Genomic DNA, 26,453 nt, shown 5'->3' on the forward strand with positions numbered 1-26,453 from the left:
TAATATTACTCGGAACAATTAATAATATTAATGAACTTGGTGTTTGATAATATTACCATACTTGATGTACTCATTTTTTATAGCCCTAAAAATGAAGTTAATAAGAATATATAAATATTCATAATACACCCATTGAGGTATCCATTACATCTTAAGTTGTGATGGCTAGCATAAAGTTACTCAAAACCCTCGGAATGGCAACATTTGATGGCTGTATGCATGTTTTTAAGGATTTTTTTGCCTTACAATATGGTCAATTTTATTCTTATTTTTATTGGTTGTTCCATGAATCCCGCCAAATCAAAAAAGAAAAAAAATTGGAGTAACTGGCATTTTAGAAGAAGTGTCGAATTACTTATGCATAGTTGAATCAAGGCACTAGAGTTTGGAAAAGAGGGGTCCCCCTGATCATGAGGAACTGTTCCGCACTGCACAAGTTGGCGATGGGTTTCAAATTCAGAGTATGTAATAGATGACACTACTTCAATCTGTTAAACCAAAGTTTTCCCCCATGTACCCCATGTATATTTTTCAAGACACTCGAATCACTTTCAGTATACTAAAGAAATAAAAAGCAGTTTACAGCATAGTTTCCACTTTATTTAAACATAAAAATTTTAAAGGGTTCAACTCACGTTTTAGAACTGATAAAGATTTTACTGTTATAATCAATTTTATTTTTGACAATACGTTTGTGGGGCCATTACTTTTCCATAAATTATTTGGGAAAAGAGCATTTGAATAGAAATAATAAGTTTGAGTAAATTCTTCTAAATATGCAGGAGTAGAGCATGTAGCAGCTGAGGGAGGAGGATCAGGGTCATCTTTTTTGTTCCATACATCAGCGGAGCCAGGGGTCGGGTTGGGTCTGGCACAGACCACCCATCTTTAGGATCTCTTTCAATTTCTCTTTCCTCCTGCCTGAGACGCGAGATCAAGATCGCCAAAGCTAGATGAGGAAACTTGAAGGTGATGGCAAAGGACCACCAAAAATCAGCAGCAGGAAAAACAAAGGCCACAGGAACATCAAAGAGCTACCCCTAGCCGGAGCCATGAAATGAACTCCAACTTTTGAAATGCTGTTTTTACAAGATAATTTATCTTTTGAAATGCTGGTTTTACAAGATATCTTAGTTGGCTTTTCTACAGTGGATTTTGCATGACTGGTTTTTCTACTACTGATCATCAGGGTTATACTTTTTTGACTTTCATTTAAAATCAAGTAAATTTAAAATGAATTGATGCAGTGAATCCCGTGAACCAAACTATAGGAATTTAGAATATATGACATTTCATTATTCGCCAGATATTTTAAAAAGTATCTCAAGACTCACACCGATTAGAAATAACAGTTAGGGGAGAGGGGTGAATCTTGCAAGGTTAAGAGAAAAATGCAGTGATTGATTTGCTTGCAATTGTTGGAAGAATATGATAATTTCTACCAGCTTCTAACTCCACCAACCATATTAAATACACTATCTGGAAACATCCGTGAAATGATAACAAATAATGGACAGCGGTAAATGAGTCTAAAGGGAAAGAATGATCCAGAAACTACTATACCCTTCCAACTCCCTCTATAAAAGAGGACGAATGTAAACAACATTATGAAGTTAATAAAGATTATCTGTGCAGTAGCACAGTTGCGTATAAATGTTTTACTCTGCGTCTGTGTTTTTATGCACTGTTAAGTATACTCCAACCACCCCTAACAGCAATCATGGTCTTCTGTTGGTTCCGCTATTGATTGTTGGTCTCTATCTCACTCATTGTGAGACTTGTGAGCTAAGTCGCCATTTCAAAGTTTCAAATATATTTTAAAAGATCCATCTTGCTACCAAAATTAAAACACCTAACAATAAGATAAAATAATCAACAGTTACACAAAGGTTAAAAAGCTAGAAGATTGGAGTATTCGATAAAAACTTTGAAGAACCACAATGGACCATTGTGAAGCAGTCACCGGTGAGGAGGGACCTCAAAGAGATCAATCTGGACTAGTCAGCAAGAGTAAATACAACGGAAACACAAAGATATGATGGAAGCAATGCAGAAAAGATTGTTTTATTTCATGAAACTTGATTACAACCAATCGGTAACAACCGGGTTACAGCATAACCGACTCATAGGCCTGGTAGAACATATTGAATAGGTCACAATCGAGACCTTGAATCATAGGATCTATCTTCTACGCACAATCTAGCTACTTGATTCTCTGATTGATTACATTCTAATGCACAATTACAATTATATATATCGATCCAAAGGATTCAGCCGACCCAAAAGGGATCAAAACTCGAAGAACAAGACTTAACATGTAAAATAAACAAGGTCGGCCTCCGCCAAGAGATTCCTTCGAAAAATCCAAAGGATGAAACATAGATCGCAAGAAAAGGTTGGCCACACGCCAAGGAACATCAGAATCAACGCCCAAGGCTCTGCAAGCTTCGAAAGGGGTTCTGGTAAATCACCAAAATAGGTCCAGGCAACCGGTAACAAGAAACTGTCAAGAAAACTGATAGCGATATCTTGTCGAAAAATGATCCAAATGCGATGCGGTCTGGAAGCAAGAAAGATGATCAAGTTTTCAATCAGAATCCAACTCACAGGATCCGGTGAGCCAAAACCGAGACACAGAGAAAGAAAAGCTGAAACTGCAAACATAACGCAAAAAAAAAAAAAAAAATTGTTTTTGGTTGATGCAAGATTGCTATGAACCAGGGATGCTCCTGCATCAGACATCCGGAGTTATTGAAAAAGTGAGCCTCTCACTTTGTTGGAGTCAGAGGAAAACCAAGAGGAACTACCCTTTCTTGAGAAATCCAAGATGAATCTTCAACTAGTCTGTCCTTCCACTTCACAAGATATTCCTTATACTGACTGCTCCAGGTACTCCGCCCAATCCTACTGTCCAAAATATCTTCAATCTAATCCGGTCCTTCCGGGGCAACTGTTTCTCCAAGTCTGCAATACTATCCTCACTGAATTCTGGTTCATGATACTTGAATGAAGATCTGCAATGTTAAACATAGGTGAAATACTTAGACTACTCTACTTCATATGCATTTCTAGAATTGTACTTCCTCAAAATCCTGCAAGGTCCAAACTTCTTCATTTGCAACTTGTTATAAGGTCCAACCAGGAATCACTCTTTTCTCAAGTATACCATCACTTCATCACCAACTTCAAATTCCTTATGTCTCCTCTTTTCATCCACCTTCCCCTTATACTTGTTGTTCATGTCTTCCAAATGTTGCTTAACCTGAATATGCAATGCTACCATGTTATCTGCAAAATCTTCTGCTTCTGACCTTCTCTGGTCTTCACTACTAACGTCTCTCAATTCTAATATACCTCTAGGATGCAGTCCGATAACAATCTCAAAAGGTGTTCTTCCGGTACGTCTATTCACTGAATTGTTGTAGGTAAACTCTTCTTGTGCAAGGATCAAATCCCAACTTCTGGTTTTATCTCCAACTAAACATCTCAACAAGTTTCCCAAACTCCGATTAACTACTTCTGTCTGTCCATCAGTCTATGGATGAAAAGTAGAATTGAACTTCAAATCTATCTTCATCTTCTTCGAAGGTGTTCTCCAAAAATAGCCAACAAACTTAGTGTCTCTATCTGAAACTATGCTCTTAGGTAATCCATGCAATCTCATCACTTCCTTGAAAAATTGGTCTGCTACATGTAATGCATCTGATGTCTTCTTACAAGGTATGAAATGAGCTATCTTCGAGAATCTATCCACTACCATAAATATAGAATCATTCCCTCTCGATGTTTTAGGCAGTCCAAGTACAAAATCCATGTTTATATCCTCCCAAGGTCTTACCAGTACTATCGAAGGTTTATACAATCCCACATTTTGACTACTACCCTTTTCAACTTGACAAACTATACAACTCTGCACATATCTCTTAACATCCTTATGAATTTGGGGTCAAAAGTACTACTCACTCACCAATGCTACTGTTTTGTCAATGCCAAAATGTTCAGCTTGTCCTCCACTGTGTTTCTCCTTTATTAGACTCTCCCTCATAGAACTCTTAGGTATGCACAACTGAACTCCTTTGAATAACATCCCATCTTGAATGAAGTAATCCAACCACTTGCTTCTATTTACCATAACCGATTCTCTACATGTTTTCCAATGTTTTACAAAATCCAAGTCATCATCATACAAGGTCTTCAAATCTTAATACTGTCACTCTCATCTTTGTTAGCAAATTCCTTCTCCTACTCAATGCATCAGCAACTTTGTTAGATTTCCCACTTCCATGCTTCAAAACAAAGGTGTAACTCTACAAGAATTCTACCCATCTCATATCTCTGATTCAACTTACTATGACTGTTCAAATACGGCAAAACTTGATGATCTATATACAACACAAACTCCTTAGGCAATAAGTAATGTCTCCACTTTTTCAAGGCTTGAACTATGGCATAAAACTCCTAATCATACACTGAATATCTCCTCCAAGAATCATTCAATTTCTCATTGAAATAGGCTACTGCTCTCCCTTCCTGACTCATTAAGACTGATCCTATTACTGTTCCACTTGCATCACAATCCACTTGAAATACTTTATTGAAATCTGATAAAGCCAACACAGACTGCTCAGTCACTTTCTGCTTCAACAGTTCAAAACTTTTGTTTGCTCCGGTGGTCCACTTGAATTCCTTCCGATCTCCTCTCATGGTCTCAGTCATAGGACTACAAACTGAACTGAAATTTCTAATAAACTTTTGATAAAAACTAGCCAAACCATAAAATGATCTTACCTCTCCAATGCTTTCTGGTGTATGCCATTCAACAATTGCTTTCACTTTCTCAGGGTCCATCTTCAAACCATCCCCAGATATCACAAATCCCAAATAGACTAACTCATCCTTCATCAAAGTACACTTCTTAATATTTATCAACAACTTCTCTTCTCTCAATCTCTGCAAAACTTGTCTTAACTGCAACAAATGCTCCTCTTTTGTCTTACCAAAAATCATAATGTCATCCAAATACATAATAATAAACTTACCCAAGAATTTCTTCAATACCTCATTCATCAGCCTCATGAAAGTATTAAGTGCATTTGTCAATCCAAAAGGCATCACCGACCATTCATAAAGTCCTTCATTTGTCTTAAATGTTGTCTTCCACTCATCACCTTCTCTGATCCTGATGTGATGATATCCACTCTTCAAATCTATGTTCGTAAAGTATTTTGCTCCACTCAAACAATCCATTATGTCATCCATCCTAGGCAAATGAAATTGGTATTTCACTATGATCTTATTTATTGCTCTGAAATGAGTACACATTCTTCACTCTCCATTCTTCTTAGGTGCTAATACTGGTAGCACTGCACAAGGGCTCAGACTCTCCCTAATCAAACCTTTCTTCAATAGCTCCTGCACTTGTCTATTCAGTTCTTCATTCTCTGTCGATGTCAACCAATGTGCAACTTTGTTAGGCAAACTAGCTCTGGGAACCAAGTCCATGCAATGACGAATACTTCTTACAGGTGGCAATCCATCAGGTACATTAAATCTGAAATGATGTCTTCATATTCTGTCAGCAAATCTTTTATGTCTTCTGGTTGTTCTCCTCCTGGTTTCGGTTTCTCAGTCTTCTTAGGAATTAAGGCAAAACACACATTCTCATGTCTCAGTCCATCCAAGAATTTCCTTCCATCTACCAAACAGATTATAGCATTCGTACAGACTTCATTCTTCAAAGGTTCCTCCAAAGGCAACAAGGTTTCTTTCACCCCATTGACCACAATAGTGTATGTATTCTTCCTCCCACCATGTACTACCTGTCTATCAAACTGCCAAGGTCTACCCAACAAAAGATGAAAAACATCCATAGGCATAATATCACACAAGACTTCATCATGATAATTCCCAATTTTCAATTTCACCAAACATTGTTCACTTACTAACAACTTATGTTCATCCTGAATCCATGCTATTTGATAAGGCTTAGGGTGTTTCAATCTCTCCAATTTCAACTTATTCACCATCTCTTCTGAAACAAGATTATCTGAACTACCACTATCAATAACAACTTTACAACACTTACCAAATACCTTACATCTAGTCTTGAACAAATTCTTCCTCTGCAAGGGCTCTTCATCTCCTCCGGTATGACACAAAGCTCTCCTCATCACCAACAGTTCTCCATCTTCCGGTTTATTGTCTGATTCGATGGGTTTTTCTTCCACCACTTCTACTCTTCTGGTATTCTTTGTCTTCTTACACTCGAATGCACGATGTCCTTCTCCTCCATACTTAAAGTAGGTTCCTCTAAATGTTCTCCTATCTTGTCTTACAAAATTCTCATTCTGCTAACCATCTGGTTCTCTCCTCCGGTAGAAATTTCTATCATTCTTGCGGTATGAATTACCTTCTTTGTTCACTTTCTTGTCCTTGTTTTGATCGGTAGTGGTTCCTCTACCTCCGGTATATCCTCTTCCTCCATGAAATCTTCCTTCGGTAAACCTTGCACCTTTGCCTCTCTACCTCTGCTCACGTCTTCTATTTAACTTCTCTTTTGCCTTTAGGGCATACTGATAAGCCTCTTCTACACTCTCCAATTTGATCAAACCGAGTTCATCTTGTATGGACATCCACAATCCATTCAAATATCTTGCAACTTGTTCAACTTCATCATCAACATGTTCGGATCTGATATTCAACTTGTAAAATGCTTCAGTGTACTCTTTCACACTAGATTCCTTCTGTCTCAAATTTTGCAACTTCTGAAACAAATTCACTTGATAATCGACTGGCATAAACTTCAATTTCAACTTAGCAATCATGTGATCCCATGTCTTAATCTTCTCTTTACCTCTTCTCTATCTATCAACTTGCAAATTCTCCCACCAAAGAGATGCATGACCTTTCAGTCGGGTACATGCATATTCCACCTCCCTCTCTTCTACAGTGTTTTCAAAATTGAAATACTTCTCCATCTCTAAGATCCAATCCATCAATTCATCTGAATCAAACTTCTCATCATATTCCAGTGGGGTAAAATGAGGTTTAGTATTCGCCCTACTCAAAACCCTCAAAAACCTTTCCTCATCCGGATCAACTACCAGTGGGTTTGCTTGTTCTGTTGGGGCTTCTTCTCCTTCATCTTCACTCACATCTTCAATATTTCAGCCTCTTCTTTGGGCTGTCTCCACGGCTTCCAACCAGGGTGCTATACCTTGCAACATCTCCATCATGACAGGGCCTACATTCCCATGTGCTCCACCATTCCTATCTCCTCTTCATGCCATCGTTCATGCCAGTCCTTTGCAGCTGCAAGTGAGATCCACAATCTGCCACCCTACAAAAAACTTTTAGGACAAGCAACCCTTGGAATGAAACTTCGCTCTGATACGACTTGAAGCAGTCACCGGAGAGGAGAGACCTCAAAGAGATCAATCCGGACCAGTCAGCAAGAGTAAGCACAATGGGAACACAAAGATATGATGGAGGCAAAGCAGAACAGATTGTTTTATTTCATGAAACTTGATTACAACCAACTGGTAACAATCGGGTTACAACATAACCGGCTCACATGCCTGGTAGAACATATTGAATAGGTCACAAGCAAGACCTTGAATCTTAGGATCTATTTTCTATGCATAGTCTAGCAACTTGATTCTCTAATTGATTACATTCTAATGCACAATTACAATTATATATATTGATCCAAAGGATCCAGTCGGCCCAAAAGGGATCAAAACCCGAAGAACAAGACCTAATGTGTAAAATAAACAAGGTCAACCTCTGCCAAGAGATTCCTCTAGAAAATCCAAACGATGAAACGTAAATCGTGGGAAAAGGTCGGCCACACACCAAGGAACATCTGAATCAACGCCTAAGGCTCCGCAAGCTTCGGAAGGGGTTCCGATAGATCACCAAAATAGATCGAGGCAACCGATAATAAGAACTGTCAACCGACAACAAGAAATTGTCAAGGAAACCGATAGCGATATCTTGCCAGAAAATGATCCAAATGTGATGCGGTCTGGAAGCAAGAAAGATAATCAAGTCTTCAAGTAGAAGCCAACTCCACAGGATCCGGTGGGCCAAAACCAAGATACATAGAAAGAAAAGTTGAAACTACAAACAAAAAGAAAAACAGAAAGAAAATGTTTTTGGTTGATGCAATATTGCTATGAACTAGGGATGTTCCTGCATCATATTGAGAGGGGGGTGAATCAGTGGTAATAAAAAACTTTAACTTGTCAAAATGATTTAAACTCTAATCACATTAATTAATAAGCTATGAAAAGAGATATTAAACTAATCAACACACACACATAAGAGGCAAACCCATAACACAAGATATACAAGGAAAATCCAATGTGGGAAAAACCTCAGTGAGAAATGTTGCTGGAGTCTAGTACTACTCCAATCCAACCTCACAAGTAAATCTTATTACAAAGTTTAGGGCACCAACCCAAGGAGCACCAACCCCTGAAGTTTATGGGCACCAACCCAAAGGAGCACCAACCCCTAGCTTTATGGGCACCAACCCAAAGGAGAACCTATCCCTTCTCTGAACACCCACTCAGAGATTTACAATGAACAAATATTAAATACCGTTTGAGTACCTTGTTGCAAATGAGGTTTTGCAACTCACAAATATCATGCTCTTGAGATTGACCTAACTCTTTTTTATTCTCTCATCTTAGGCTTCAATCTCAGCTCTCTGTTCTCTATCTTCTACCTTTTATCCTATTCTCTTCTCTGCAACCAACTCTATGTTTTCCGCTTGACTCAATCCTCTTTCTCTGCCTCTCACAGTGTGTATAACCCACTGTGTTATCTACGTCAGCTCTTCACATTTCTAGTCACTAGTCTTTGCTGCTCTCCTCCTCTATTCATCAAGCTCTTCATTGTCCACTCTCTGCTCTGACTCTCAGTTTCTTTCTGTCGCCTCCACACAGCTAAATATTCTACATGCAGTCTCTTTTGCAGTGTTATTAATGCACTATCATTGTGTTATTGACGCCTGCATGAGCTGCTTCTCTGCGATCCTCTACTCGTCATTTTCTGTAATCTCTATTTTTGTAGAGATTCTCCTTATTGCACACTTTCAAGAACATTTTTATTACTAAATGTACTACACTCTTTTGATCGACATCCACCAGCTTGAATATACCAACTCAGTAATCACCTTTGCAGCTATCAAATCTCATAACCTATACACTTTTCTCGGTCATCTCTGTACCTACAGAATTTTATTCCAAGGATAGATTCACAATCTGATCTCCTCGGCCTCTAATGCATACCAATCATATTCTCTGTACACATCACTCAGACAGATAACTACCTACAATAAATGTAATCTTGGAAACAACTATGTTCAGATCATGCTATCAATATAGGATTGCCATACTTAGCAAACTTCAGCCTGACAGATTTCCTCGAGCCTAAAAAAGATCAACAACTCCCTCTTCAACAAGATGGTCATCAAATGTTGCTACATTCTTCCCAGTCTACTCTGTACTTTGATTACTAACTTTACTAATCTTCATTTGTTCGATGACATCTGATCATCTCTCTGCAGATCACCTCAAACCACACAAACAATCTACAATGCGGTCTCCATTATTGCATTCTTCATCCTCTGTCGACCTACCCTAAGGAGATTAACAACAACCTCATTAAAATATTTGCAAGCATCGACTTTTGCATATCGGATTTCATTCTTGACCACTTGGGAGCCACATGTCTTCATTTTTGGCATCCAAAATATTTGGTCAAGCTCGGTCAATCACCATGTAGATCATTTTGCCTATCGACATGCAGTTGTGTGGCTAAAATCATCTCCTTTAGCATCCAAGTTAATTGGTCAAGCTTGGTCAACGCCTAGTCATCATCCATGTGGACCATCGAGTCTATCAGTAGACATGCAAGACATCAAAAGTCTTCTTAGTTGTCATCTAGGTCATTTGGTCAACCTTGGTTGACTACCACGTGGATCTCTATATCTATCAGGCTGCTGACATGTCGACTGAAACATCTCTAGTGGTCACAATGACCTTAAACTCTATCGCTGCAGGATGGCGGGATACGCGCCATATTACCTTTTGACTTGCCCCGCATCATCGTTTATACATCCATTTTAACCATGCGGGCTGGCGGGATGCACCATCTTTTTGTCTTTACTTACCCTGCGGGATCCACCTCCCATCCTTCAGCAGAGTGCAGGATAGCGGGATCCTTATGTCGCTTTACTATCTTTTCTCGCATGACCATTCCTCATCCATCTTGAATGGTGCGGGATAGCGGGAACCATTCACCGCTCTCTTCGTGTTACCCCGCGCAACCATCGTATTGTCTTCCTTAGCACTGCAAGATAGCAGGATACATATCTCGCTCCTCCTTGAGTTGCCCCGCATGACTATCGCTCCTCATGTTTTGATGATGCGGTATAGCAGGAAGCCCAATTCCTTCCTTTGTCCTTTTAACCCCGCATGGTCACCTTTCACTCGTCCATCATGTCACGAGATAGAATGAAGCATTCCTTGCTTCTTCTTGTGTTACCCCACAAGACCTTTAGTCTTATCGCAAACAAGCCGCGGGATAGCGGGATGCCACCACTACCAAGACACCGAACCCACACTAGGAATATGGATGAAACATCATCCCTGCAGACAAAAGACGAATGCCACTTTGTTGCCACACCACATAGATGATTCCACTCGACACTCACATCATCAACCACGCCATCTTTGTTGCCACACACAACGCGGGGCCCCACACGAACACATGTGAACCAAACATTGCTCCCATGTGGAAATCACTTCTTACCTCACCCAACTCGTGACTTGGACAAATAATGAAGACTTCCCTGTCGAGTGTCGAGTGCAACAACCAACACACAAAAGAGGCCCCATATGCATACATCATCATCTTGATGGACCAATGTACAACTGCCAGTTGGATGTCAAAGTGTATGATAAGGAAAGGCCCACTCAACACAAACTGCTTGTCACCAAGACATGGCGACCATTACACTGAAGACGAATTCTATCAATATGACAATGGAGCCCGATGAAGCAAAAAAATGGTTTTGTGAAATCGCCATCTTACACCGAAAAGCATCATTGTTGAGACAGAAGCCTTGTCTCAAGGAAAAACTACCATTGAAGGGATTTTTCACCTCTGCAACCTACATCATTTATGTATCGTAACACAACATTTTATGCATGATTGCATGACCTGCAAGTTATGCACATCTCTTGTCTTCGTGTTATCCACACATGCTACCTTCTTCTCTGCAACCTCTTGACATCCCTGCTACTCTTGTCGACATCAATCAACTCAGCATATTCCTATTGCATCTTCATCCATTGGATGTCTTGTATGTCTCTCTGTATCTCCATCAACTCAGCTCTACATACACACATATTGACATCAATGACAACCTCAATGCCAACAAATTTTCCCAAATTGAAGGGAGATTTCAAGGTATAAGTTTTGGAGCCTATTGATATTTCAAAGGAATTATGGACAATTAGTAACAAAAACTACAAACATTTATAGTAGAAAAATATCCCTGTATGCTCATCATAGAAACCCGTAGAGTGGTGAGGAGTTGCATCTTGTTCTTTTAATTGCAATTGGAAATATTCATAATTATTTAACATTTCCTTAAAAATATCTATTAAATTTAATTACGTTCCACTGAACACACTTTCCATCGAGTTGTAAATTGATTTTAACATAGAAAAATTCACAAGATTGCCATTCTTCAAGCAGAAGCTCATTGAGTGCTCATATATATATAAGTTTTTATGCTTCATTATGGCAATTCTAATTTTCCTTACGTAATTTAAATTTAAATATCTTAATGCTTTATTTATATATTTATTTTTCTTGATGAATAGAGCATTATCATTAATAATTAAAAAGTATACTATTCACAAAAAAAGGGGTTAGAGAACCAAAAAAACAAGACTCGCGCGGGTAGAGCCCGGAAAACCAGCTACAAAGCAAAAAACAAATCAACCACTAAGCAATTAATGTACAGTGGTTGCAGAAGATAGCGGATCACATCATCCTTCAAACCCCATACATCAATGGGGTCAAAAGCAAGGTCAGGAGCAACCCAACCTTCTTTAGCTACAACTTTGTCTTCATTCTCTATCAGCTTCTATAAAAAAAAAGCCACGCGAGAAGAGCTCAAAAAACCAGCTACAAAGAAAAAAACAAATTAGCCACTAAGCGATTAATATAGTGGCTGCAGAAAGCGGCGGATCACATCATCCTTCGGACCCCACACATCAGTGGGGTCAAGAGAAAGGTAGGAGAAACCCTACCATCTTCAACTGCAGCTTTGTCTTCATTCTCTATCTCCTTCCTGGCTAGGGAGATGGCTAGGGAGATGGCTAGGGAAAGTCGTGGGAAACCTTTAGAGGAGCTGGGCCACCCAGAATAAGCACCGAAAGCTAGCCAGCTAGAAAGGCTAGGAGGTGCAAAAGTAGCTCCACCCATAGGCAACCCAGAAGAGGGAGCACCCTATGGAGGAGAAGTCAAGTGGTGACGCAAGAAATCTCTTCCCCCACAAAATTGGTGGCAGGGAGCCTGGGAACGCGACATGCACGAGCAGTGAGCGGAAGAACTGCGGTCACACTACCTGCCACGAGACAAAGAACGATCACCAAAAATATAAGGGTCTGGTGGGACTCTGACAATTGTACAAGGGGCATTACCCTAGTGGTCAAGAAGCACCTGCATATGGGCAACTTCAAGTGCCACTTTATTCGCTTGTACTTGAATCTATAACATCACATTATTACATATACAAGCTTTAGCATAAATAGAAACATTAAGATCCAGAGAGCTATGAGAAAATAAAATGGCATTTCTATCTTTCCAAAGATTGAAGAGGATTTCCAACCCGAAAGCATAGGCCATATCTATGTGAATTTGAAAGGAAACTTGGGAGAGTCTCCCAACAAAACCATATGCTAGGAGAAGGGTTTAGACCAAAAAGACCGAAAGAAGTCATGAATCCAAACCCACAATTGTTGGGCTCTTATGCAATACCAAAATAGATACATGAAAGTTTCGGGTTGCCCACAAAAAGGACATCAAGGATCTAGCACCTCCAAATGCTTGAGCTGAGAACCCAAGGGCAAGCCTTGTAAAAGAATACACCAGGCGAAATGAGCCACTTGGGATTCAAAATTGGTGATCCAAATAGTGTGAAATCTACACTGCCATGTGGCCAAAGAAGAGTGCAAATGCCACCGAAGATTCAAAGAAGGAACCATTGGCAAATGAGGAACGATCCAATGGTAACCAAGTTTGGCTTATACTTGTAGAAAGGAGTGTTGAGGAACCCATGCCGATCTTTCTACCAAGGCTTGACAAAATGAATGCCATGCTTGTGTACCATATTTAGAGGTAGAACCAACACCACTAGATCAAATATCCATCAATCTGGTTGGCTGAAATGGAATTGGGCCTATAAGTCCTCCCAAGTGCGAAGACTCATAGTAGCATGAAAAAAAGATCCCACGGAGTGCAAAAGACACACTTTTGAAAGCGTAGAGCACAGACTCCAGGAACACGCGCTAGGGGAATCCCCTGAACCTGAATGAATGATGACCACCAAATATTGTGTTGATTAAAAGAGAGGCCATCTCGAAAACTAGCTCGTTCCCAGCAAAGCCACGACTTGACAGTCTCGCAGGCCTGTCAGATTCTTTTAGCAACAAAAGTCTCTTGGATTTGCATGACATCTTTCATCACTAGAAGGGTTTGAAAACCAATCCCCTTCCAGGTTGGCTTGTTGATAGGATGCCTTAAATAAATTCAATGTTTGAGAAGAATTTTTCAAGCCTCATTACCAGAGAGGACTCTAATAACCCATTTGGCAGATAAGGCAAGGCCTTGCTTCTAAGCTGAAAGAAGGCCTAGCCCTCCAAAGTCCCTAGGGAGGCAACAATATTCCCAGGCAAGGCAACTCATCTATTTATATAAATTCAATTTTATTGTGTGAGCATAAATTAGTTAAAGTTTACAAAATTTCCTTATTGGTTTAAACAACACACCTTCCATAATATAGTTCAATTATCATTATATTTAAGATAATAAAATTTAATTATATCACAGTTTCATTTATATCCAATTTTCTAAAATAACATTTTTCTGAATATTATACTAGTTTTCTTAAATTAATGTAAAATTAAGTAAGATATATTCAAAAAATAAAAATTTAAAAAATAATTTTTATTATTTAAATCAATGATATATGTGATAATAGTTTTTTAATTAATCCAAATAATATATTATAAAAAATTTTGCCCTATAATCCATATTATGTATACTAAATGATCAAATCATTGAAATATAGTAACAATATTCCAAGTCGAGCACTATATAAGTAATGGCAATTTATGTGAGCAAAAATTATGAGAGGAACGTTATTAGTTAAATACAACTTTTTTCTAATAAGAACATAGTAATTTTATTTTGTGGAATTATGTTATTTCTTATGAATACAACTTTTCTAATTGGAACATAATTTTTTTTATTTTGTTACTCAAAACATAAAATATCTTAATATGGCATGTGAATTTGAAGATCTGTCAAGTTCCTATTTAAAAGGGGGGGCTAACATGCCACATTTTGATACCTTTATACTCCATATATTAGCATCAAATAGCCTCATAGATGGTGAAAGCTCATTCCAAATGGAAATGCCAAAAAAATATAGTTAATACTTTGTAAAGGTACAACTAGAAGGGTTGTATTAGTGGGTGAATTTCTAGAGTAATAGAAGTACAAAAGGGAACATACATTTGTAGAAAGCAGGATAGAACAAGTTGATTCTATTGTTTGCATTGGTGCCATATTTACTCATTTGAATGGACTTTTAGGTAACTTGCAACTAAAAGCAAAAAAAAAACTTTTATATAGAAACATGATCAAAACATATGATTCATTTGAAAAATGCATGTAATATGTAATATGTAATGCATATAACAAGCAAGTGAATTTTTTGATAAAATTATCTAAAAGAATGTTCACCTACAACCAATGCACATATAATGTCTTAAATAATTTCACCTCTAGTTTTGCACATGAATTATTTGACACAACGTGCAATAATAACCGCATGTCTATAAATTCATGTGAAGATTTAGTATTTGTTATTAGGTCATTTTATAACATTTAACATATAATTATTTTAATGGGCTATGAAATGTATAGTTGCTTTATGTTTTTTTAATTTTAATATTTTGTATAGTTCAAAGGATAAAGTTGAAGACTTATTGGGATGGTGTACTATTGGTTTAACCTATTTATTGTTAAAACAATATTGTAATAATATTTGTTGTCAAAGGGACACATCATTGTACAAGTCCAATACCCACATGGAATTTTGATCTCATCTCTAAATTAAGAAGAATATTTGTATAGAACTTTGTGTTTTTGGATGTTTCTTGGCATCTCATATCGTTATTAGATATGATCTTAAATTTTTTAATTTGTTCTCTATATTTTATGTATTTAACTTTGTGTCCCTTTCTATTCCTCATGGGTTTTTATTTAATATTATTAAGTTTGGTATTACAATTCATTTCTCTTAGCGTAAATAGGTTTTCCCTATTTTTGGTGCTTAAGTCCAACTTAGGCACATAGTATTATTACATGTTTCTAGGTGAGTAGGTTGAGTTTATTATTATTTTTACCTATGCATTGGTATTTGTATTAGGGTAGTTGTACCTACTCCTACCTACCCTCACACCCAATTGGTTCTCTCTTTCTTGTTCTTGCCTATTTAAGAAAGAATTCAAGTACACATTGTATCTCATCTCAATACATTATCATTTTTGGTGATTTATATTTTCTCTTGATTTTGGAAGCTATATTTGTCGTTGATCTTGACTTGGGAGCATTGCTCCAATAATTCCTTTGTCCTTTTCTTTGTGTATTTTCTAAAAAGAAACAAATAATTAAATCTTTACTTTCCTATTAGTGGTGAATCTAAGGTTGAACTCAACAGATCTCCATTTAATTATACATGTATGCACTACTTTTTTTGTTTCTATTTTTCTATCTATATTCAAGGAATCCATGATGGCCTCTTATGTTTGTCTCATCTAAGTTTCCCCTCTTTCGTTATTTTTCTTTGTGTGTCATTTTATACTTTTTAATTAAAAAAAGAGAAAAAATTACAAATATCTCTATCATACAAGGGAGCTATCCCTCCCAAATGTAGAAAAAACTTATTCATTCAATGATAATTTCTTTGTGTGCAAGTGGAGACTCAATAATCATATGCCAACACAAAAATATATTTAAATTTAGTTTAATGTTTAATGTTGTATCAATTTTTTAATAAAGTCTTATAAATTTAACTATAAATCTCTTGTCAAATTTATAAGACATCTTGTATAACTTACAATCAGTGTATCCATTGCACCTCCTTTTGGTGCAAGTGCTAATTTTAGAAATGTAAAATGGTCTCTTTTCAATGTACACCTAAAGTTTATAGTTGTGACTCATAATGCAACTTGTCACATTAGCACATCTAGTCATAAGTACCCTAAAAATGACTTTTTAAATATTTAACCAAAAATTAATAATGGAATCCCTAGTAGTTGAATAAAAAAATATCATTTCTTGTAAGAGTTCAATCAAATATTTTTATTTAAAATATAATTTATATACAATCTAAATCTTCTCAATACTTTTTGGTAACCATAAATCTTGTTAAAACTAACTTTAAATCCAGTAGAAAAGATCCAATAGTTGAACACAAATTAAAATATCCCTTTTTTTCCAAATTCACTTTTAAAATATTAAAAAAATAGTAGTCCATAAATTGTATTCAATTTTCCACGACTTTTTTGACTACACATATTGTAACCTATGTAGATAATGAATTCAATTTTTCACATACAGTTACTTAAGTTTGTTTTTTTGTCATTCTATTGCCATCATAAATTATACCTACCCAAGTATTGGATCAATATAGAGCTAGTTGGTTGGAAAGAATATGTGGATGAAGCATAACCTTGGTGTTCGATGTGTATGGAACCAAATATAATGTGTTTATGCAAATGCATGATTTTCACATGTTTTGATCCTCCTTATAATAAAGATGTCTGTGCAAGAGTTGATAATGTCATAGTTGAAAGAATTAAAAACTCCTAAAGTCATGCAATGTGACAAAAGAGTGCATATGTATGATTTTACTATTCTTTATTACAAGCAAATGTATAGGAATTATGACTGCATAGATGTTTTTGAAGCTATTAGAAATGTAGGAAAATATTTTAGCATCATGTGTGTTAATGTTTAACTAATGTGTGAAAGTGAATGTTACACAAAAATATGCACATATAATTCATCCTTTCTTGTATAGAAATGATCTTCATTACATCTATGTCTTAGATGAAGAACTTGGCTAAATATGTTTTAGAAAAATATTAGTTGTGTGTATCAAGATCTTCTTCCTTTTCTTGTAAAGTGGTGTCCTCATTATGTTGGTGAATACTTATAGGAACTAGTGCAAAAATTACAATGGATTATGCCGTTTCTTGTATAACAATTTTCTCATTATGCTAGTGAAAAGCTAGAGGTGTTAACATAGAAAGTGGAATTGATGATGCACAAGGCATGGCTTATTTTTGTATATTCTTACTAATTACTTATAGTTGTAAAGTCATAAATATTTAACAAATCTAAAAAATCAATGATGATTCAAATGTATCACACTTCTACCTAGAAACCATAGAAATTCTAGAGTACCCTAGAGTGATAATGGTCTAAAACATGGTTTTGACTATGCATGTGTGCATGTACCAAGGAGAGCTTACCCTTTACTCCCACACTTAAATAAGAGGATGGCATTCTACCTAAACATCCTTATTTCTTGAAAAGATATTTATATGAAAAATATGGAATAAAAAAAACTAAATAGTGTTAATACCTTTGATAGATCATCATTGCTAGATGAAGTGGCTCATTAGAATTTAGAATGCTAAATTGACATTATAATTAGTTGAAAATTATTGAGAAGAAATTTAATGCAATTACAAATACCAGCTCCTTTCGAGCAAACTTATTACAAATACTAGATCCTTTCGAGCACCAAACTAGAAACCACAATTGGAAGACCAAGGGTCACAACTTAGAAATCAACTTTAAACAATGAGACAAATACAACCAATGGAAGAGCAATAGTCACAACTTAGAATTCTACACAAAGGTGTCCCTCATGGGAGTTGGACTTGGGTCTCCACATTGAGAACTCAATGCTTTAACTAGCTAAGCTCAACCCCTTGGACATTGAGGGAATACTTGAATATTGATAGATAGTTTATTGTGGATGTTATGGTTTAATACATTATGAATTAAAGATGGCATTTCTCTTATCCATCTATGCAACATAAATGAGACACTAATATTTTTTCATGAGAATTATTTTAACTACATACTTATGATACCTATAAGCATTTGATTATACCTAACAAATATTGATTTCTACATATATTAATATTTCATTTTTACCTAATAATTGTTATCATTCTATCTACAAAGTTAGAGATCATATTTTGTATTGTTATATTCCTTTAGCATCTCATCCACTTAGTTGGATATCTACATATTTATATAGTCGAATCTTATATTACTTTCTATTATAAGTGAAATATCTTACCCTTCTCCTCTTTACTTTCACTATTATTAAGGATAATTCTTTCTCATGATATTTGAAGTTACTGTTTATCTTAAATATGTGATAAATTTTAGGCTCATTGAATTAATTTTTGGTATGTTTTGTATGGAGCACCCACTGCAAGAAAACTTCAAATTCACTTTTTCTTTAGACTGATTGGTAATTTTTATTTAGTATGCAATTTTTTTCCTAGTAGTTAGTATGCACATCCATGTGGAAGAAAATATAATGGTAAAGTTGTATTACCATACCTTTTTCCCTTGATTTTTTGTCCCACTTTATTTATGAGATTGTTGTAATGCAATAACTAGCTAACAAGCAGTTTATTCTTATGTTAATTTGTCTCGTGACATCACAATATACTTACCTTATATTTATCACTAAATATTCATGCTCAATCTCCAAGTCATCTATTCTTTATACATATGGGCTACGAGCTATTGGATCATCATATTCATTTCTTACTCTCATAACCAAATTTTGACCTAAGTATCACATTCAAGTTATTTAAATGTTATATTTAATTTGAATAATATTACGTCAACTCTTTATCTAGGTTAATTATTTTTTGTTAAGGTAAAAAGATATTTGAAAGGGTTCAAAATATTTTACATAGATTGGCCAAAGGTGTATGAGATAAGTTCCACATAGACAAGAATAACTTTAGAATCAAGATAGAAAGAACACAATTGTAGCCAAGCTATTAAACATAATACAATACTTGAGGATCTAACCTAAATAATTTCAAATCCTACCCTAGCTAACCCTAGTGTGTGACTAGGAGATAAAGTTGGAAACACTCTTAGCCCTTGTGTGTGAATAGGAGATAGAATTGGGAGGACCTTTCTTTCACCTTTGAATAGTTTTCTAGGACACCCTTAACCCAAGTGCATGACTAAGAGATAGATATGAGAAGACATATCTTCCACCTTTCAATAATTATTTAGGAAACATAGTTTTCCAAGTCCTTAAATGGAGAATAAATTAGGGAAGCTCCCCAACTCAACCAACCTAGAGTGCCATGAGTAGAGAATTGTCAAGAAGTCTTATCATCATTTAAAGTTGAATATAAGTTGTGTTTTAAATAATAATATATTTTTTATTAAGGAAAAAATAGGTTTTGAGGGGACTCAAAACCCTTAGATTTTACGAGGATCTAGAACCCACAATACCATGCTACCAAGAAGAGTAATCATAAAAAAAACTAGCAGCCCAACCTTAGCTATACAGAGAAAGCCAGTGCCTAACACATGCACAAGGGTTTTAATAAAACTCCTTTAACCTTCAACAAATACCATGTGTGATTCCAAGCACCCATAACCTTTGAAACACCACAGATAATCATACATTCACAATCTAGACACATGGGGTTTTGAAAGGCTTCCCTAACCTTCAACCTAGGTTTTAAACTAGCATCCAAAACCAGTAGAGAAGGGTTTTCCCAAGATCCCTTAACCTATAACATAGATCTTAGGCCACCAAAAGAAAAATCTATCCTTAACAAAAAACAACAGTTGGCCAAACTAGGCCCTTGAAAATTGCTAGCATCTAGCCTGCCTATGGGTTTTACAAGGCTCCCACAACCTGAAACAAGCACCAAAATGATAAGAAAAAAACAAAAAATGGGGGATTTTGAAAGGCAATAATAATATGTTATTTTTAGAACAACAAATAATATTGTTGTGTTCAACTACTATGTCATTATATATAAAGAATAGAGATAACAAAGTTTCTTGTTTTGTTTTGTTTTTTGCAAAGAGGGGAACCTCATATATATAATTATATTTAGAATAATAAAAAAATATAAAACAATCATAAGTTTGAACCATAAGAACACTCAAACAAAGATCAGAGATGAGATCCAAATATACAAAATCTCGTCACTCCATGACATAATAGACCCATAACATAAAAAAAATATCAATTTACACCAACTGCACAAAGAACATGCTCCAAAGCCTAAACAATAGCATAAATAAATCCAAATAGATAGGGGAAGAGCATTGTCCAGATTTTAAAAAAAATTGATACATCCTCCAAAGGCCCCAAAGTCAATAGAAACTGCAGGACAACAACATCACCATGATAAATTGCAGACCTTAAGAACCCTTCACATGTCACAACCCCATGATAAATTGCAGACCTTAAGAACCCTTCACAGGTCACAACCCCATGATAAATTGCAGACCTTCAGAACCCTTCATAGGTCACAACCCTCACAAAATTGAAGCATCTCCAAAATCCCTAAAGATTATGGAAGAAGCTGAAATTAAGATGTTGCATAACCTTTTTAGAAGTGGAGAGAACCTTTCCACTATCCTTTTTTTGCATAGTGTGGATTAGATGGGTCCCAAGAAAAATATTGAGATTATTTACATTGCATATAAGTTACATTCTAAATAAAATATTATATGATTCTAACAATAAATGATATTTTTTTCAATTACCAAAAATTTTATGATTAAGTTTTGACCAAATCCTTAAAAAGTAACTTTTAAGACACTTCTCACTAAACATATTAATGTGACAAATTACATGACGAATTAAACCTTTAAAACTTAATTGTAAATAGACAAAACCATTTCATACCTCTTAAAAAATTAAAAACCATGAAATTTTAAAATATTTCTGACAGAACGAGGTTCACTGCATAAAGTCGTATACTCTAAATTCTTAAGTGAAAGTCAGAAAAGTATAACAGTAGTGCTGGAAAGACGAGCATATGAAATATCTTCAACAAACAAGAAAAGCATTCAATATCAAACTCCATAAAATTTCATTTTCTAAATTAAAAAAATTGTCCTTCAGAAATATGAGGAGGAGGAGGTTAGTGACCATGTATGGGAGCAGCAGTCCTTATGACATGAGGAAGGTCGAAATTGAAGCCATGAATGTGAGGATATTCTGCAACTATTGCAGATATTGCAGACCCTACCCCTCCTGCAACATCCACCACACTCTTCAGGCTGTTAAACCCATAATAAATCTTCACCACATGAGCCATTAAAGGGCCAGTATTAGTAGCCATGCCCTCATTGAAAATCCTGTTTGCTTCAGGATTATTGCTATTGTACTCAAATATGCCCATGCCATTGGCTTTGGTGAATGCGGGGCAGCCTTCTATGACAGAGTCATGAAGATGCTGATACCCATCTATTATGCACTTTAGATTAATGGCCAACACAGTGGGTGCACAGGATTGTTGGGCACCATTTTTCACAAGCAACTTAGAGAGGCTGGTGAGGCCATATTTGAATTGGGGAGTACCACCATAATCTACTGTGGTCTCTTCGGTGCAGACACCAATGGAAGCCAGAAGCCTCACGGTTCTGAACAGATAGTCAGTATGGGCAGGTTTGTTGGTGGAAGAAGAAATATGTGAAGCAATTTGGTCCACAGAGAGGGGATTCTGACTACCATGGATGGCAATAATGTCAGGAATGTTAAGCAAAACAGCAGCTCGAAGGGCCATGGGCTTGGCTGCTGAAAGAATGATTTCATATAGTTCGAGATGTGCTTCCATTGAAGACTTTGATGAAGCCATAGTTGTCTCATCTATTACAAGCTTTGTCAATTTAAAGAAAAATCATGAATAGAGTTGGAGATGTTTATCAATTGAAACTCTGAGTTAGCATACTTATCTCATACGTGGAACATGACATGTCGCCCATTATCAAATATACAATTGTTTATAATAGCTCGAATTAATTTGCTTATCAGATTTGAAACGTTTTAAATATTTGATGTTTAAATAGAACGTGAAATATTGTTCTAAACTGCTTTTTAGTTTTTTAACATATCGAAAGTCGGCTCATCTATTACAAACTTTCATGAACACTGAATCAACAATGAAATGTTGCCCATTATTAAATATCAAATTGCTTCCAGCAGTTTACCACTTTAAAATTCAATGTCTAGATAGAGTGTGAAATATTGCTGTAAAGGATTATTTTAATTTTTCAATGTATTGAAAGTCATTACAGACGTCTTAAAAACTTGAAGTGGAGGAAAACATTGTTTAACACCTGTAATATAAAAAGAAGCTATTAATAATAAAACCTGTAATAAGCAAATGTCGAATGACTTATTATAAAAAAATATTAATGTGAATTATAAAATATTCTTTAAAATGTTTTGATAATGTTTTTTAATATGAAGGACAATATTAATATTGTAGGTATTTATATAGTTTAATATCTTTAAACATCACATATTTTTTAGAGGAGGATTTTGAAATATTTTAGTTTCTCATTTTTATATTTAACTTTTGGTAGATATTTTGTAAGTCGTTTAATTTTATTAATAAGTTATAAAAAAATTTTAAAATTTACTTTTGTTTTATATAATTGTAATAAAAAATAAATTAAATAATAAGTAAGAAATAAAAAGTATTATTATATGAATATATCGTAATTGTTAAAACAATAATAAATAGATAAATATATTTATTAGTTAATATTTTTATTAGTATATATTACAATCTTTAAGATTGTTCCTTATTAGCATATAACAAGAAAAATATATTTCAACTTTAGTGAATTCATTTGTGAAAACCATACGTACCTCATTATTGACAATCTATAAACTTTAGCCCAAAAAAGGATCATTGGCCTTCACATTGGCACTTCACTCATAGGTAATAAGAAATTCATAACTTGGAATGTTCAATTATTTTTGACAGTTGACATGCACAACATGGCATCCCACTCAAAATAACATGCAACAACATGCATTGGCATGCAAGGTTGAGTGGTCTCATCTCCAAAATGGATGCCTAGGTAAAATACTCTACCATTTCATGTCTTGTAACTACCATTGATGAATAGACCCCCCTTTATGAATGTAATTATAATGTGTCATATGTAAATAAGTATTGAATACTTTTGTCCTACATGCCCTTAGCATCCAAGAACACCTTCCAATGATCATGGAGACACATGAAAATAACTTAAGATTTAATGTCACCTTATTCTAGTGCATACACCATAAAGAACTAAATGCATATCTAGTAGGTGGCAAATGTTTTTATCGTTGGGTATAATACAACTTTGTGAGTGAAGCATCTCTCGATTACAAATTTTTTTTTTCATATTAAAGAGATTTGATATCCATCTTCAAAGAATTAATTTCTTCCAACAATGATGATTGTTAATCTTCTTCTTGGGAAACTTGGATCTACATTTTATTTGTTATGTCATGGTCTAAAGAAGGAAGAGAAAAACACGATATTTAGAGTCTAGATAGGTGAAGCTAGTGTTTTGATTGATTAAAGAAAGATAGGCCCAAACGATAACAAAATTGTCATGCAAGCACATAAAAGGGAGGAACTCATGAGCAGTGAGACCACCAAACTGCTAAGAACAAAAAAGGATAGAGCTTTTTAAAAAAAGAGGTTTTTGGAGCAACAAACCGATAGGAACAAGGGTCCAACCCAAAATCACATAATCGGAACAAAGGGGTTTAGGAAAGAACCCTAAACCATCTTTTTGGAAAAAACCCTTATGTTGAAACTACAATAGCCAAGGGAATGATTGACAAAAGGTGGATTTTGAAAGGCTTCCTCCAACCTTTGAATCAAGACTATCTCATACAAGGAAGGGGAACACAACGATCTGGAGGCAATCGAGGATCTTCTGCCAATATAACTATCTAGCCATTCCAATAGAACATTCAATTGTATACCTAAAGAATGGAATAACACAAAAAATAGAGGATTTTGAAACAAATCCCTAAACCTTATACTAGTAGAAATCCTTGCAGACAAGGCATCATGGACTACCTTAATATGTTTGTTTTTTGTAGTAGCACTGAGAACCAAAATCCCAACAACATAAGCAGGGAAAACAACAAATTCCTCATCAACCATGAGAGGAAGAGGGGAAAGAAAGGAAAGCACAAAGACCCAAGAAAAAATCAGCACCACCCAATAGAAGCCAAAGCCACAACAGTAGAGAGCATATGAGGGGCAGATCCCTCTCTGGTAATGACCACATAGAGAAATAGCCCTCAACAAACAACCCAAGACCAACAACTATGACAAATCCAACTTTGTTAAGTACACTATAATCCTCAAAAAAATTCACAGCCAAAGGAACCCATGAACTCCCTCCATCAAAGTCGAGAAGCATAGAGAAGGAAAGATCCAAAAATAGAATACCGCTCCAAACCAAGACCACCTCTCCAACACCAACCGTGCCAACACAAAATACCTTGCCCTCCAAAATAAACAACCTAGAAGCCAAAGAGGGGAAAGAAATAGGAACCTTAAAGGGCCCTAAACACATAAAAATAAAACCCTCTTCCAAAGAAGCAAACTCCACTTCCATAGAAGTTTGAAGAACGAAAACATGGGGTGAACAACAAAACCCTTAAAGCACTAAAAAGACACAAAGATCTAGGTAACTAAATAGCCTAATGAGAAGAATGATCCATCACACCACCAACCCTCCATCAGATCTATGAAAACACACTCCTTAAGAACCACAAAGATCCAACACATACTTAGGGCACCAAGCAAGGATATAGGTCCTAATGAACCCAAGGAAACCCTTCACATTCCATAGAGGATAGCCCAAAGAAAGCCTGATTTCCAACACACAAAATCCCCTGCAAACAAAAAATGTCGATGACCACCAAAGACCCGACAAAGGGGACCAAGAAGGCCCGGAATGGGAATAGAGCCAATAGCTAGAAACAAACTAAGTTTGTCATTAACAACAACACAAGGAAGGGGCTTCCACCCACCCCAAGTAGGGCACCAAACAGCTGTGAGAAAACATAGCAAGGCCAAAAGTAAGACAACCCACAACCGTGCCACACTGCATGACAAGCAACTAGGCCATCCATCGCTATCCTCATTGTTGGTGTAAATTATGTCTCATAATTACACTTTACATAAGTTGACTTAGGGTAATGCATTTCATAGTAGTTTGGATATGAGACACTTAGGGAAGTGTGCACATAGGGATGATGTATGTAGGATAAATTATACCTTTTGTGATCTTATCTTCTTATTACATTCCACCTTCGATGAGTGATCCACCTCTAGTGGAATACTTTATTATTTCTCCTACCTTTTTTTGTTTCTCATTGAGAAACATGTCATGATCGTGTGATCTCATATCCATATGGCCTTGCCTTTATAAGCAAGCTCATCTACATTGTATGTAATGATCTAGTTAATAGTATTTGCATCTTGAGTTGAATACAGATTATTCTTATCAAATATTTTGTCTCTCTCTTGTGCTATTCATTGTGCTCTAGATCTTGGCTATATTTGACAAATTATTACATGGTATTAGAGCCATTGGGGCTTCATTGAGTAGTCTTTTTGAAGAGCTTTTAGAGCATTCAATTTTTGGATCGAGGAAGATGCACATTGTGGGGCAGCTTATGGTGATTTCAACCTCACCGTTGAGTCCGAGAGGCCATTTTCATGGATTTTGAGTATAAATTCACTTATATTTAGTGAAAATCAATTTTTGGGCCTTGGAGGAAAAATTCAGCCTATTACGCTGTACAATATAATTTTGAAAAAAAAAATGTATTATATTTTTTCTGCGAAATATTTTACTTTCACTTGTTTTCACATTTTTTTTATTATTTATTTTTACGAGGGGGGTTCCCTGCCCGCCCTCCCCCAACACCGTACTCTGCACTTTTATTATTTGCCAGGGCATGTTCGTTATGGGCTTTGCCGTCGTTACTTCTTCGGTCGCAGCTTTTATGGTGCCTCTATTTCTCG

The 26,453-nt window shown here is 35.9% G+C and overlaps 1 protein-coding gene across 1 annotated transcript; it reads right to left on the reverse strand.

The window, feature by feature from the left end:
* Positions 1 to 21,536: 21,536 nt before the first annotated feature.
* Positions 21,537 to 22,253, reverse strand: LOC131875812 (caffeic acid 3-O-methyltransferase-like). Its single transcript, XM_059220491.1, has one exon. It carries the CDS (start codon positions 22,251 to 22,253, stop codon positions 21,537 to 21,539), a length of 717 nt encoding a protein of 238 aa, XP_059076474.1.
* Between the last annotated feature and the right edge of the window lie 4,200 nt (positions 22,254 to 26,453).

Source organism: Cryptomeria japonica, chromosome 5 (genome assembly GCF_030272615.1).
Source record: "Cryptomeria japonica chromosome 5, Sugi_1.0, whole genome shotgun sequence".
NCBI classification, from domain to species: Eukaryota; Viridiplantae; Streptophyta; class Pinopsida; order Cupressales; family Cupressaceae; genus Cryptomeria; species Cryptomeria japonica.